A 16,193-nucleotide genomic window follows, 5' to 3' on the forward strand; every position below is an offset into this window, starting at 1 on the left:
TAATTGAGTACGCGTACATGCAGTCTGATATATTTTTCAAAGTAAATTATGCGACTACGCCCCTGACAGAGAAATTACAAATAAAAAGCTTAAAGTAACAAATGAGGAAATTGATAACAAATAAAGAGATTAATAAAGAAATAAGAAGAATAATTGAAAATAGGTCATGCTTCGACACTCATGATGAAAGATTTAGTGCGGCAAGGTACAAATGTGTTGTGCCGCTCTGCAGATGGCGAAAGAGCTCTTGTTTGAAGTTGATCAGAGATTGTGCCTTTCTAATTTCGATAGGAAGTGAGTTCCAAAAAGAGGCGATTGCACTTGTAAAGGATTGTTGGTAAGCGGAGGTTCGACATGAGGGGACAGCAAGGTTAAGAGGAGACGCACGAGAGGTTTCGCGTGGATTGTTAGGAAAGCTAAAATTGCAGGAGAGGTAGGGGGGATTACCAGAACTGAGTATTGAAAAAAGAAGGCTACAAGACAAATAAGATCTTCTGTCATCCGCAGATAGCCAGCCAAGTTTGTGATAATATTGTGAGATATGTTCATCCCGGCGCAAGTTGAATATGAATCTCAAGCGAGAGAGAGAGAGAGAGAGAGAGAGAGAGAGAGAGAGAGTGTGTGTGTGTGTGTGTGTGCGTAAATAATTGAGCCGCGGTATCCGCCGCAATCCAATAACGCGTATGCGAACTCCGCTACGAGAGTAGCTCACGATATCGCAGCCACTGACGAGGAGAGAAACGGTTAAGCTATCGGCATCTCGGATTCGCCCCAAACCGCCGTTACCAAAACACCGTTAATCATTCAGCGGAACGCGAATTCGCTCTTCGTAGCGGGAAACATTGATCTTTCGTCCCTTATTAGAAATAGTATAACGCATAACTAATTTTTTCTTATGTTGAAACGTCTAATGAGATACGCCTATGATTATTTCTTAGTGTTTATTAGCATTAAAGCAAGATATAAAATGTAAGATAATGTAAAATGTGAGACAACATTGATTGCGTATTAGACGCAGGGCGGAGCGTAAGCGCTTTTAATCTTTAATTATCTGTTCCCCAGCGGACGTGGCGATATATCCAACTGATAGGTCGATACTTTTTTTTTTAATTTGGTTTCCGCCCGATAAATACGATCGTTAACGATTCGCCGACTTGTTTCCTTCGAGCCTCGTTCATTTACGAGGGATTGTTAACACAACCATCTCGACGAGTCCTTCCGCCAACTAAGTCGGTGATCATCTTAAGAGGGCATTATTCTGGTTCGATCTTGTGTGAGATACGCGTCGTTAATGGGCGCCCCGCCGTTATCCCTTCGTGCTTTTTAAATGAAGACAACGACGCATACATCCGATTCGAGAGATGTGGTTTTATCGTTTGCGACGACCATGATAAGAAAAATGATAGTTAGCTTCTATTGTAAATCTTTTTTGTTTGATATTTTATCGGACTCTCGAATGTTTATAATACTAAAAAAATTTCTTAATAATTCTCTTAATAATTTCTTAATAATTTCTTAATTTCTTAAAAATTCTCTTTATTCTCTTTCTATCCTCACTAAAATATTGTTCTTAGTATTTCAAATATTCAAAATGTAAAATTATCTGAAAAAGTAATAATGTATAAAAGAATTTTTTTCTCTTTTCTTTCGTTGCATCTTAACTTCTTCCTTTAGTTTTAAAGGAAATTTTCTAAATGTTTAATCTTAATATTTTATTACAATTATAATATTGATCGAATGTATGTCTCTTTGTATAATAAATATTTTTCTTTCGGAGAATACTATTTTAGAGAGGATTAGCTTAGTCCGAAATTTACCAGTCCAAACTGATAATAACTAAAGTTACCGAATAGTTATAGTACACGTCGCTACGATCTACGATCATGTCCCTGAGGTAGCGAAACCTGATCACTTCTCGAAATACGGCGCATTTATTGGTAACGAACTAAGTCAAACAAGCTCAAGTTTCCAACCAATATTAATTATATATATATTCAGATACTTCTGCATCTAGCATTGCATCTGAACCGATATAATACTTGCAGTATCATCTGTTAGGATAAATGCTGTTGTGTCAAGGAAGTAATGCAAATTTCGGAGATATTTCTTCGGTTTAACACTAGAACCACCGATGATATCCCGCTAGAACTTCCAAAGGTGCTAAATTAATCATTTATTTGTTTCCATTTAGTGAAAAGTTATTCTGGTATTGTTTGTATTGTTAGAATTATTTGTATTATATTCACATAAATCTTCCGTATTGTATATCTAATACAAAAAAGAAAAAAATTGAAACAGTTGGTGGAGCCAAAATGACACCGTCCATCGCAATGATTCTAATGTTAAGTTATGTACGTTTCGATAAAAAGAACTTTTCAATCATGCAATTCTATATAACAATTTTAATCGCCTAATTAATTCTCCGACGAATCAAATAAACATTTTACAAGCGTCTATATTAATCAAAAAAAGAAAAATAGTTCCATCAAAATTTTCATAAATTTCCACTTTGAAATACAATCTCTTGATAAAGGGTTCCAATTTTCGTTATCAACTCCTGGACGATAATAATGTGAATATTCAGTGGTTAGCGAAACTTGCAGTAACTCTAAAAGTATTTTGCGAGTGCGTGCAAGGGAACTTGCTAGCATGACAAGGTGTTTCGCAAGACGTAAGCTAAAGTTCGACGGGCACGGCATAGTCGGCAGCCGGCAGCCAACCTGTTAATCACTTTAATCTGCGAAGTGTTTTAGCAGCTTGACGGAATATGCTTGAAGGAACACTTCCCGAACTTCTCGACCGAGTGGCAAGTACAAACGGACGACCCGTTGTAAATGCTACACACGTTGCGGATTCACGTAAAGATAAAGGGGCTAATTGCATCAAAGTAAGAGGAACTTTTAGTACAAGTCTGGAAAAGTCATCTGTGAATTATAATTTTGATATTAATGGAGAGAATTAGATATTATAGCTATCTGTTTAGATGTTAGCTAGTCTGTTTAAATATTTGTTTAATTTGGTATTACTATCCAGACAATATAATAATTGTATTATCAAAGGAAAAAAATTAATGAGTTATTAATAATTTATTATCAAGATAAATTCATTATCACTAGCTACTAGATGTAATTATTTTTTTTATATTAATAGGATGTAGTGCTAACGTCGTGAATCTAACGTACAAGACATCTAAAGTACAAGAAAAAGAAAAATATTTTCACTTTTGATCATAATTATTTATGTCCACAAGTACTACGTTGTAGAAGGCGACGGCAGTCAATGGTAGCAGTGGTCCATTCACGGACTTAGGCATCCTCTTCGAGGTCAACGATGCCGCGCCAAGCCGCGACCTGCCTCAAGAGTCGCCAAACCAGTCCACGAGAGAAAATCTGAACAGGTTACCTAATTTACACACGCCAGGCCACCGCTCGGTTCTCGCGTGCCACGTGAAGTTGCTCTCGTACCGGATGTCCCGTTCGACAAACAGCTAAGTATAAAGATTAAAGATTAAAGATTAATAAATTAGCAGAAGTTCGACATGTCGTCGTGTTTTCTAGCGATCGAAGTAACGTTTCAAAAAGACATCTCGAATCGAGTTGAAAGACGTTGCGGCAGATCATTGCGAAGTATTTTATAAAACGCGACGTGTCTCGTGCTGCGAGCTGAGCCGAAATTTCCGAGCGAGGATCAACTCCACGAAGATCCCCGCGACGATAAATAACCGACTTTGCGGTGCAACAAACCCGTGCAGCTGCACGCCGAAATAGTTGGCTCGTAAATCGGTATTACCGCGAATCTCCAGTCCGCAGCGGCGGGATATTTACAACATAAAAATCTGCCCGCGAGTAATTGGCCGACTGGAAGTCGAAATTCAAGAGCCCGACCCGGTTTGCGTGCCCATAGTAACCGGAGTTATTCGTAGATCGAAATACCGTGCCCGACCGACTTTGCGAATGTATAAACGCAGCGTGCCTCGCGGAAATGTAGCGATATAAATCGACGGAAAGAGAGTTCGCTTCTAAACGTATATTCGAGACAGGTAGCACACATTTTTCTGTGCAGCATTACGAGATACGAGTGTATCTTTTTTCTTATAACACTCATATACGCTTTACATTGCAATATATTATATGTACGTTATGACTGCTGGAAACTATTCACAATCTGATAAAAATTTCGTAGTAAATAAATTTTAATCCACTACACGCTATAATGTAAATTTAATGACGTTTAATAACACTATTTAATTGATAAAAAATGTATAAACAATTCTTTTACAAAAACTTGACTTTCGTGCTAGGCGCTATTTTAAGCTTAATGAACGAAGCGCATGTCGGTTATACGCATCTCAGAGCCTTGTCCCAGAATCTAAATGAATCTCACGACTGAACGCCATTATTTCATTATTTATCGTTGTAGATCGGGATAATCGTGGTAATTAAGTAACAGGCAACGACGATGATCTTCCGGCGAGGCGAACGCGATAGTAATGGTCGGCTCCTCACACGATATTAACAGTAACAAACTCGGCACAGCTTTCTCGTTCACTCGCTCGCTCGCCCGTGTAACGTTGCATCGGCGATGACGGTAATAATCGCGACAAAAGCGGCAACGGCGATGATTACCGCGCGCTACGGCAATAACGATTTCTAATAAGAATATAATCGCGCGTGCGCAAGCAGTTACAAGCGTCGGAATGATAATGGCGCGTAATTGCTCCGTGTCCCGTAGAACCCGACCCGACCATGTATGGGCCACTGTAATGAGTATGATTGTGAGGGTCGTCGCGAGGTGCAAGAAGTAATTTGCACGAGCCTGTCCGGCTGCCGTCAGGGTCGGCATCGCGCTAACTTCGCACGACGTGCGAAACATTCAGGACACGCCCATTCTTTCGGATAAGATAATTAATACGAGATAACGAATCGAGAAATCGAAAAAATGAATATTTGAATTGTCCATAAGAAAAGAATGATTTTGCTAAAGTATCTAAAAATATACAGATTTGAAAATAATTTTCTTGAGCCATTAAAATAATTGCGTGGGGAAACTCAAGCATGATGAGTAATGCTGTAAAAAGTTTTGATATTCTAGCAACCAACTTGAGCGTTCTACATAATTATTTTAGTGGTTCACCAAAATCATTTCCAGATCTGCATCTAGAGTTTTTAAATTTTTAGAACTATATCTAGTTTTCAAATTTTTAGATATTTCAGTAAATCTATTAGAAAGAAAGTAATTCTTATATTTATAGGTGTTAGCGATTGAGCAAAATTATTCTCTAAAGCAAGATGAGGTATGAGTATCGAGTTTGCTATCCGAAAATTAAATTCATACCGACCATGAAACAGCCCGGGTACGATTGACGCTGTTCGGCGGAATCACACATGTTCCTCATCGTTGAAGCGAAAGGGATTCCGCGCGTTCCGGAACGCATATACGAAGATAATTCTCGTTGAGGGGTCTCGTGACATAACGGTGATGACGGCAACGAAGAGACCTACCACCCTGAACATGTACAGCGAAATCGCGTAACGTCCGGTCGCCGCGATAATTGCGGCGTTCTCAGTGAAATTGGTTTTAAGCATTTGCACATGAGTAATTCTTAAATTGCCGCGTTCATAAGACGGCAGCTCTCACCGAATGCGACGTGCATTGAGCGATTACGCAGCCACCGTGATAGCGGTGCCGGCGTAGTAACGTCGCGTCATTGCAGCCTGGCATCGCACGCTTTGATTCCTCTTTTCTTCTATCTCTTTCTCCTAACATAATAACCTCGTGATACGCAATGCTCGATCACAATCGTTTATCAATGATGTCTGCGGTTTAATTCAATGTATCTTTGTAGTATACCAGATTCCTCGAACAACGAGATAAGGGTGCACTATGAAGTACAACGATCAAAAGAGATGGGTGATTTGACATTAAATTCTCTATGATGAAAAATCAACGACAATCTAGTTGAGCAATTATTTGACACTAATGAATTGTGAATGTGCAGCATCCTTTATAATTTACAATTAGAAAAAGATAATCGTAATTTGTATGACGATTATTTATTAATTAAAATTGGTATTATTCTATTTATTTTGAATTTAGACTATTTATAGAATTCATAAATATAAATAACTATAATAATTGTCTTTTATTAGATATTCATTATAATAATGTCACTCATAATATTCGTATTATACAAATTATGGTTCTCGAGCTACATATAGTTAAAGACTGAAAAGTTACGCTCACTTAATTCTCCTTCTATTAAATAAACCTTCCATTAATTGAACTTTAATCTAAATTATAATCTAGAATGGAATTTTCGATTCTGCGAGAAGATCGTCTTTAAATTCATTGGGAAATGCGTTTCCGCTGTTGATTGCCGCAATTTACTATACACCCCGTACGTGAGGTTCACTTGCGGGAATTACGACGAGCGCCTTTTAGAAGAGGTATAGTAGAAGCACCTGTAATTTATCCAGAATTTAATAGCCCGCTTCGTTTTTTTTTTATTATAAATAAAATGAAATGTTTTCAGGTAAAGTCAGCGATACGCCAAATCATTCGTCATTTACTGCTTTAGTGCTTCTCTAAATTATTGATAAATTACTACTTACCGCACGTACATGTGATCAAGACTAGCAATTTAACAGCCAGAAGCAAGTATTATGCCTACGCGAGAAATAGCTATACACATATCATAAACATTTACGTTATCACTTATAATTTTTTCATAAATTAAATATAATTTTCTGCGTTTGTGTGACATAAAAGTAACTTTAAAAATAAGTTTAGTATCACATATATCTATCGCAAACTAAACTTTCGTAATCAAGAAAACGAGCGTTGTGTCTATAACGAGTTACAAAATACAAATTAAACCGAGATACTTTTCCTCCGCATTCTAAAATAAACAAAAAAAGAAAGAAAAATCAAAGGAACATACTAGTAATGCGAGTGTCAATCGCGAGTTTGTTGTAGAGAACACAATACGCATCTGCATATATGCGTGCAAACGGTATAACTAATCAGCGACCGTCGTAAGTATAATGGGGCTCCTCGTAAATAATGAATAGCGTAAACCGTAGCGAAATGATTTATCGCGTCCAGCGCGAGTCGACAATGGCTTCCTTTTGGACGGCGGCAGACCAGCCAACCAGCCAGCCAACCAACCAACCAACCATCCAGCTATCCAGCTAGCCGTTTGTACCTCTCTCTGTCGGTGTGCGCTTTCTCTCCCTCTTTCACCCTCTTCCTGCTACCTCGACCACCACCGCCGTGCCCGTGTGTCGTGCAATAAATCTGTCCAGATGGTGCGGTATACAACCGTCGGCGGTGGCGAGATGCGGCGCGACGCGGTACCGAGCGCCCTGGGGCTGCGAAACTCGTCGGCGTTGACCGATGGTCAAGGTGCTTCTATCGTCCCAGACCTAGGGTACGTTAAGCGAATTTACGCGATTCACCCTGGATGATATCGTCATGCAAGTCCCTTGCTTCAGAAAACTGGGATAAGAGAGGATAAACGTGTACAAGTAGGATTTCTGCGAATCTTCAGTGAATGAATCATTACATTACTAATATCTGTTCTTGGCTTCTTTTTTTTAAAGATAAACTATGACAAGTTTAGACGTAGGTAATTAAAATAATACTATTTTATCTTAGGATCTCTGTTAAATTGTTACTTTTAAGTAACAATGTAAAAGTGACACACTGAGAAAAATAGTCTGGTTGGATTAAATAATAATTCTAGTGGAAAACGAACGAATTAGAATTTTCTGATTAAATCTACTAGAATTCTAATTGAATAAACTAGAATTTTGATTGAGATATAATTATTCTGGTAAAAAAAATAAGAATTCTATATAGTAGATTTTGCTAGAAATATCAATCAGAATTCCGATTATCTCAACTAGAATTCTAATAAATTTAACCAGAAAATTCTGATTCGTTCATTTTCAACGAGAATTTTTTTTCAGTAGAATAAATATAACTATCTAAAATAGAAGTATACCTAAAGTAGAAGTATATCTAGTACTTCTACTTTAGATTTACGTTAGAAAGATCGAAAATATATCCTTTTAGAAGATGATTCGTTAATTTAAAAGGTACATTTTATACATCTTTTCAAAGGTACTGATATCGCAATAAGTACTTTAGAAAATACAAGATCAGGAAAATACTACACAGATATAACATGATTACTAAAATTAAAGAAATGGAAAGGGGATATAAGCTTAATATATACACATCCTTGTCATCACTTTCTGAGGCTATCAAAGACGAACAGAGTGAATTTCTTGATATTTTACTTCTGAAACAAATATTTCATTTCAAACGCGACCGCGTTTTACGAAATGGTTAATTTGATGGCAAAACGAGCGTAGTTACGATCTCGTACAGGCATAAATGCAACTTGGTGTTAAGCTTTAAGTAACGACCCAAGTAACGGGGAAGTTCAATATCGCGACACGAGGGAAGGTAGGCGCCGCGTGGCCTTTAGTGCGTAAATTTATTACGCTGTTGGACGTAAATTGTAATTTATTTTACGTCGCATTCGCGCGCTCGTCATATTTTGACTCGCCATGTGCGATTGTCACAGCGGCGCATTACTCACTATCAGCCGTATGTTTTCCCATACGTTATCTTCGGACTCGCCCGTTACCTTCCTAATGCAACGTGCGTGTGCGCATTGTGAACATTACATATTGATTCAGCGCGCCGCGGCTCACGCATTTTAACAAATGTACGATGGCACGAAATGACGTTGATGAGTTCGTTAATGAAAATCTTATCATATATTATAATGCGAACGCGAAGAAGATTAAGTACGTATGGAGCTACGATTGATGTTTCTGTGGATTAGGAGGAAACGGTACTTTGTATCGTTATGTAATTATAAACAAAATAATTTATCGTGTAAAACTTACAACGTAGAAAAAGAAGTAAATTTTTCTTTTATCCAAATAAACGAGGCTAACGAGCTCACTAATAGAAATAAAGAATTTATCTTTCATTTATTTTATTCGCAATGTGAAAAAAAGTTTTCAAATCTGATATTACAAACAACTTAAATAAGAATTAAGCGGATGAGTATATATATATATATATATATATTACTTACATGTTGGTCTTGTCCTATTGGGCCTCGTCAATGGAATCCATGGTCTTTGGGGCGGATGATTGGCCGTAACTGCAAAACAAGAAAGACGTAATTTAGTAGTTGCACAAAAGTAGTTGAATAAATTTAAAACTATTGAAGTAAATGTCCAAGTTCATGTAAATTTATTACGCTCTAATTGTTTAATTTATCTTGAAAGTTCTCATCGATTATTCCAGACTTCGTCAACAATGTTCTTCCGAAGATGCAACTTCTGGGTTTCTTCTCGTTTCTTCAGATAAGGCGACGTTTTACCATCTTAAGTACAACCTAATTGGACAGCGAAGCAACGATCGTGGTTATAATCGCTAAATTGACGATATAAGGAAGAAAGTTGCGCGAGTCGCGGGCTCGTTAAAGTTCATTACATCCCGGTTCATTACGTCTAACGGCGCTCACGCTTATGAGAAGCGCGTGGTCCGATAATTAAATCGTTCAACCGAATGTCACTTGCACGAGCCTCCGTGGCTATTAACAGAATACGAAGTCAAGAAGTACGCGTGCACGTGAAACGCAAGGAAAGAAAACGCGCCACGTCGCATCGTCTGCACATGACAGCGAGTTTATACCGTGTGTCCTCATGGCTTCGTCTGGCCACTTATCCCCGAGAACTAATGGAAGATGTTCTCGTGAGACTCACCGAATTTATATCAAATGTTGTACGCTCCAACAGGAAAAACATCGTCACGCCAAAAAATGATCGAACATAGCTATTATTACATCAATATAATATTTTAATATCGGACATCGAGATTTCTTTCGAATCGCCTTAACATCGTTCCCCTTGATTGATTTTTAACAACGAGCTGATGTTTACACGACACGCACCGCAAATGAGGAAAGGACATACATGATTTTGCGGTCATCCGGCCGTGTGATCTGTTTTAATCTTTAGCGGTTAGCGTATCGAAAGTCGTGCAAGAAATGCTCTACAAAGCTTCCACGAGCGGAACTTTATGTTTGTTTTCATCCTCGGTAATTGTTGTTGTCTTTGAACATATTTTTATGACTTGCTTTTTCCAAGCTTTCCTTTTCCCGACGTGACCCTTCACGCAGAAGGACGTGTGTCAGGCTAAAGTTTAATAATAGGAAAATAGGTCGACGTTATGTTCGGCATTCTCGAGATTTCCCCTTGAAATATCCTCCAAGTTTCAAGAATAATCTCGTTGTTTCTGGACTACAGGAGAGTTATTTACGGCACGGGAGAAGTTTTGCAATCTATTCGGTGGTCGCTGCGCGAAATCTTCCCGGGAGGCGAGAGATCTTTCGCCGATATTTCACCGAGGATCTGTTCGCAAATAACTCTTGGACATTCCTACTTTTTCCCCATTAAGATGGAATTATCTTTCAAGATACGCTTTCCCTTATCGCTAAGAAAATAACATTTAAATTATACATGAAATACACTGCACATATATATTGGTGCAATATTTTGCGTACACGCAAAAAAATATTTTACTGCTTCAACTAGAATTATAGCTGTTTTTTGTATCTGATAAAAAATTATGTATCATACGCATAGAATTTATAGCACAAATCTAAATTCTATCTCTGTCACCTATATGATTAGATGCAATACATATCCAATATCGTAATACTTGCTAGAAATTTATCTATTTTAGCTATTTTTGTACTTAGATAATTTTCGCTGTAACTGCAAAATCACTTTTATAAGTGTAAATAAAACGAAAAATTGACATTTTAAGAGGAAACGAAGATAAGGAAAACAGAAATACAACGATATATTAATTACATACATGTAACATATGTTTTTCGTATTTCCTTGCATTAAGTTTTATTCACATTTAGGTACATTAATACGGTCGTTATTTTTATCTCTATTTTCTAATTAATTATAATGTATCGCTCTATTCTTATTTTCGTTATCTTCGTTTCCTCTTATAATATCACTTTTTCGTTTTACTATATATATATACATACACACATATATACACACATCTGTTTTCCTCTCATTATATATACATATGTCTCATATATATATATATATATTATCTATATATTACTATTTTTATATATATAATGTAATAACATGTTTTTCGAATGCAGCAGAGCGTGAACAATTTGCAGTCACTTTCCACTGATTATCGTCATTAAGTCGCCGTATTATCTCGTGTGCGCGCGCGCGGATGACCAACTCAATCGCACCGCACCGTCCATCGAGATTAATCCGACGCTTTTCGAAGCCCGTAACACGTCGCGTTACAATCATGCGTGCCAATCATAGTGTTGCTGCCGCGGGCATGTACGGATTAATCGGACAGGAATAACTCGCGCGCGATGGCGTTGAATGCGCGCAAAAACGAGGAACCAAAACGTTTTTGCAGGAGCTTTTCGCTGTCATAATCGAAATCCAGGGATTTCCGTACACGTTAAGTGTCAACGAGACGTTTCACCGGTAAGCCTCAATTACTACAGCGATTTTACTCAGATCTCAGCGTGGATATCTGCTGAAGTAATAGAGGAGAGGGAGAACTCACGTTTAATCTGTTTCTCCAACATCTTCGTAATTCCACATGCGATTATTTGCTCCTTGCTACGTGTAATGGCAAAAAAAAATAAATAAGAGTGAAGAAGGAAACGAAAGTCTACATTTTCCTTTAGAATCAATGTCTCTGTACTTTAACGCGTCGGAAAAAAATACAATATTCAAATATGTACCTTTTCCTTCTGTTCCCACGTGGAATTTTTCGCTCGCACTTGCCTCGTTTCAGGCAAGCTTGTCATTATTCGTGCAATATTTCGCACTTGGTGATAAGAATGCGCTCGAGGAGAAATTCGGAGATCATCGTATCGGTGTATCGATCGATTCCGATAAAATATCTGCCCTGCGGAGGCAGAGAGAAACGAAGGCGGGACGAAGGTGAGGTACTCCGACGAGGGTCGCCAGCGAAGATCCTCGGCGAGTCTTGGTCTATCTCGACGCGGAGGGACGCGGGATAGAGAAAGAGGAAGACGAGTGTGGCGGCGAGGGGAGGCAGCAAGAGAGAAGAGATAGTAGAATTGAAACTGAGAATTCTATTTCGCTCCCTCGGGAGCCGCAGGCGAGAAGATAGAGATAGCGCTCCTGGGAGCATCGGTGTGGGATAATATAGGCGACATGCGAGAAAGGCGAAGAGAGAGAGAGAGAGAGAGAGAGAAAGGATGAGAGCCGCGCTCGGCATGCAAAGGGGCGTATTTCACGTCGCGGTTGACGTCGCGGCGATTTATTCGACGTTGTATTTCTGGCTTCAATGAATTTAAATGCGTAGAGCTTAGGACGAGAGCGTCACAGTACCTAAGAGCGGCTGCTCTCTGAACGGTGATCTTGAGTTCCTCTCACGCACGCACGCACGTACGCGTATCAGGTAAGCATTTTACACAAAATTCGTCCGAAGATCGCGGTATTCTATCATTAATTGTACAGAGAGAAAGAGGGCCTGCGACTTTAACATTCATGATAGTTTCTTGACAGTCGCTTCTAAACGTACAGTAAGCGTAAGCCTCTTACCAATGTGAATTATGAGACGAGTATCTGTTTAAAGTTGAGCCATCAACCCGGAGATCGTGAGATTACATAATTACATATACGTATATTAATTTTCGCGGTAAGTTCTCTCTTCCTGGATGGCTGCGATGACCGTAAGCTCCTTACAATGTGAATTATGAGACAAGCATCAGTTTTATACAATTAAATCAGAGATAAGATAAAAGATACTATATTTATTACTAATTGTGCGTACGAACACGTAACAGACATCTGAGAATGAGAAGAATTAATAATTAATAATCTGGTAGGCCCGGTTTTTCATTTTCTGGTTAACTTGTGGTTAGGCTTAATCTGATGTTTTATCCAATGGGTTTCATAATAATGTCGTAGGTGAAACCCATTGGGTGAAATATTCGGTTAAGCTTAACCACAAGTTAACCAGATAATGAAAAATTGGGCCTTAGATGTCGTCGATCGCAATCGACTGCGTTGAATCTTGTCGCGAAGCACAGAAATCTTACGCCGTAGGTCTATGGGGACGCCTTCTCTAGGGAGAAGAAGTGCGACGCAAATTACGGCCGTACGATTCACGTACAGCGGCGTAGGTATGCGCAGAAACAATTACGCGAGAGCCGTCCGTCGTCCGCATTCCGGGTCTTACAGACCCAATTAAGATCTCCCGTCGAGACGCGATACGCGAGACGGCTCTCGTAATTTCCCCGATGCAATGTGTTCGAGCTTCTTCACTTCGTGTTCGCTTATCGTGTGTCGGAGACCCTCTGTCTGTCCCTTTCTTCCTTTACACGCTCGTTTTCCCGGAACCTTCACGCCGCCGTCATGGCAAGTGATCCACGCTTCTCTAAACTCTTCTCTCTCTCTCTCTCTCTCTCTCTCTCTCCTCTCGTTCGCCTTAATAATTAACGTCCTGCGAATTGAGACGTCTCGGTTTCGCGAATTGACGTACCGATTAAGTGAAGAGAAAAACCTCTAGACGACTAACTAGACAAACGGAGATGCGCATTTACGAAAGAAAAAAACTCGCATGTTTTTAATTTGGTGAGACTTTATCAAATCCATAACTCGACGGTTTAAGTCAGTCAATCAGTCAGTCAGTCAGTCAGTCAATCTCTCTCTCTCTCTCTCTCTCTCTCTCTCTCTCTACTTACTTTTTAAATATATATTGAAATAACATGATATAATAAAAAAAAATAATATATGAAAGATGAAAGAAAATAATTTAATAATGTGAAATTTTATTTATCTAATCTCCGTTTCGTTAATTTTCCTCAATAAATAATAATGTTTGAAACAATTTGGATAAGGGTTAAGTCGAGACTTAAACCTGATATTTCTAAAGCGCACTTATTCTACGACTGAGTCCCTAATCTGTAACTGTTTTACATGTCTACCGACAGTTGTCGGTGTCGTTGCGCAGATATTTTATATGGTGAAAAAGCTACACAACGACACCGACAACTGTCGGTAGCCGTGTAAAACAGTTACAGAATAGGGGCCCTGGAAAGAAGACTGTTGAAGCCATTACAGTCGCGACATTTTTAATTTATGGGAGCTTTTATTTTATTTAGGATGCATTTAATCTTCCTTGTCAAGTCTCCGCCGTAGTACATGTGCGCGTAAATAAAATTTTCTTAATGCCACGCCGTTGAAAATTTCGCAAAACAGTTTGCGGCTTCGTGTCTCCTTAATCTAGAAATTGCTCCATCATGGCGCTTTTTATCAAGCTCGTGGGACCATATAATTCAAGCGAAAGTAAAAGGAACAAGAGAACTAAATCTGCGCGTCCGTTATCGTGTACCTTGTTCCTGCCTCTTTCTTATTTTATTGGAACTACAATTTTCGTTGCACCCGTATTCAATAATGTAATAGCTAAAATTTTACCTTCCTCTGAGATCGCATTCACGATATTATTCTCTTTGATATGACTGAATCGTGAAGAAAATTTAATGTAATTATGGCGCAGTTTATTATTCGATACAAAAGCATCGAAGACGGCATAATAATCCGATACAAAGAAGTCGATGTTTTTTTTATTTAACCTAGTTATCTCTTTTAAATTGATAAAAGTCTTGAATTAAACAAGGATTGACCTAATAATCTATTTGCACTTCTGAAATTTCACTTAAAGCTGTTGATAACTTGATATTGAAAATTTTAAAGAAAATTACTAACATTAGTAATTTTATTAATGTTAATAATAAAAAAACATCGAAGGGTAATATATAATATCTCGTGTACACAACTGCAGTGCTGCTTCATGCTGATTCCGCGGTGGTCTTACGGAGCGTAATCGATTACAGCAAATTGACAGCGTTCGTTAATCATACATTCAATTAGATATTTTAATCGCGGCTCGTGACTTGGCCGATGTTATTTCTACATAATCACCGTTCATAAATATCCTTCGCCAAGTTGGACAGGGAAAATTGTCGGGGCACATCCCTTTTGAGGTCTGCACAAAGTAGACTCCCGAGTGCGAATCAATGAGAGGAAACTATCGACGTGTGTATCCTGTGACATGCATGCCCTTAAATCCTATCTAGCAACACTGACAATTCCTCGGTATGCTGATCGTGCGTAATTACGCGCTGTCTACCTTATTAAAGGGCTCGCCTCGTTGCTATGAAGGAAACGAATGGCTCGCCCAGCATCAGCGAATATTATTATTGCATTCAGTGCCGTAATTATAACATGGTGAAAGTGGTACTTATTGAAAAGAAATCTGTGTAATAACTCTCTCCTAATACAATTTTTGTTTAAAAAAATTTCTTTCTAATTATTTTTCATTTTTTAATCTCCATCAAATAATAATTATTTATTTTGGAGAATTTATGTATAAATATTTATTATCGTTACGATCTTCCTTAATAAGAAAATTAAATCGTCATAGATTAATTTAAAAATAGAATTTGTACATAAAATACAACTCAAAGTGTTAAGGAAAAAATTGTTAAAATTTCTTGTAATATATTGTTGTAATATTTTATTTCGTTACACATGGCGTTGGAAGAAAAAAATACAACCACGTTTGAATTACGGACGGGGATGTGCAAGCTAGTTACAATTCTAGTTACGGCTCTGCAGTCGTAGAATTAATATAAACGCGAGCGCGGAAGGCCCCGATACGATAAATTGTATCGCGTGTAGTCCAATAAACTTTAATTGCACGCCGATTAAAATACGAGTTCGCTTTTTGCTGACGGTAATTACTGGCTCGACGGTAATTTGTGGCACGCACTCGGCGGATATCGTAGGCAGTAGCGAGGCCACGAATGGAACACACATTCCCGTCTGCGATAAACAGACAGACGGAAGCGTTTTCCCGCGATACGGATGTCTCTCCCCTGTGTTATAAACGACCCCTGACAAATCGCGATAAGAGTTACCCTGGCGGCCTCGATAAAACGCGTTGAATTGTTACCGAATAGCGGATTAAATACCGGATGCGAAAGTCGGAGAGCTGGTCGTATTTGTTGCGTCATACTCCCACACGAAAAAAAAAGATTAGCTGCCACAGCTAAAAATTAGATATGGCAG

General features: G+C 38.5%; 1 protein-coding gene across 3 annotated transcripts in view; it reads right to left on the reverse strand.

Moving 5' to 3' along the window:
• The window catches only part of twin (CCR4-NOT transcription complex subunit 6-like twin), a 526,944-nt gene that overhangs the window by 19,997 nt on the left and 490,754 nt on the right, over positions 1 to 16,193 (reverse strand). For all 3 annotated transcript variants that reach the window (XM_018444224.1, XM_018444223.1, XM_018444225.1), the window contains exon 4: positions 9,116 to 9,184. In XM_018444224.1, coding sequence (XP_018299726.1) covers positions 9,116 to 9,184 — 69 coding nt within the window. The remainder of the gene's footprint in view (positions 1 to 9,115; positions 9,185 to 16,193) is intronic.

This window comes from Mycetomoellerius zeteki, unplaced genomic scaffold (genome assembly GCF_001594055.1).
Source record: "Mycetomoellerius zeteki isolate Tzet28-1 unplaced genomic scaffold, Tzet1.0 scaffold149, whole genome shotgun sequence".
Lineage (NCBI taxonomy): Eukaryota > Metazoa > Arthropoda > Insecta > Hymenoptera > Formicidae > Mycetomoellerius > Mycetomoellerius zeteki.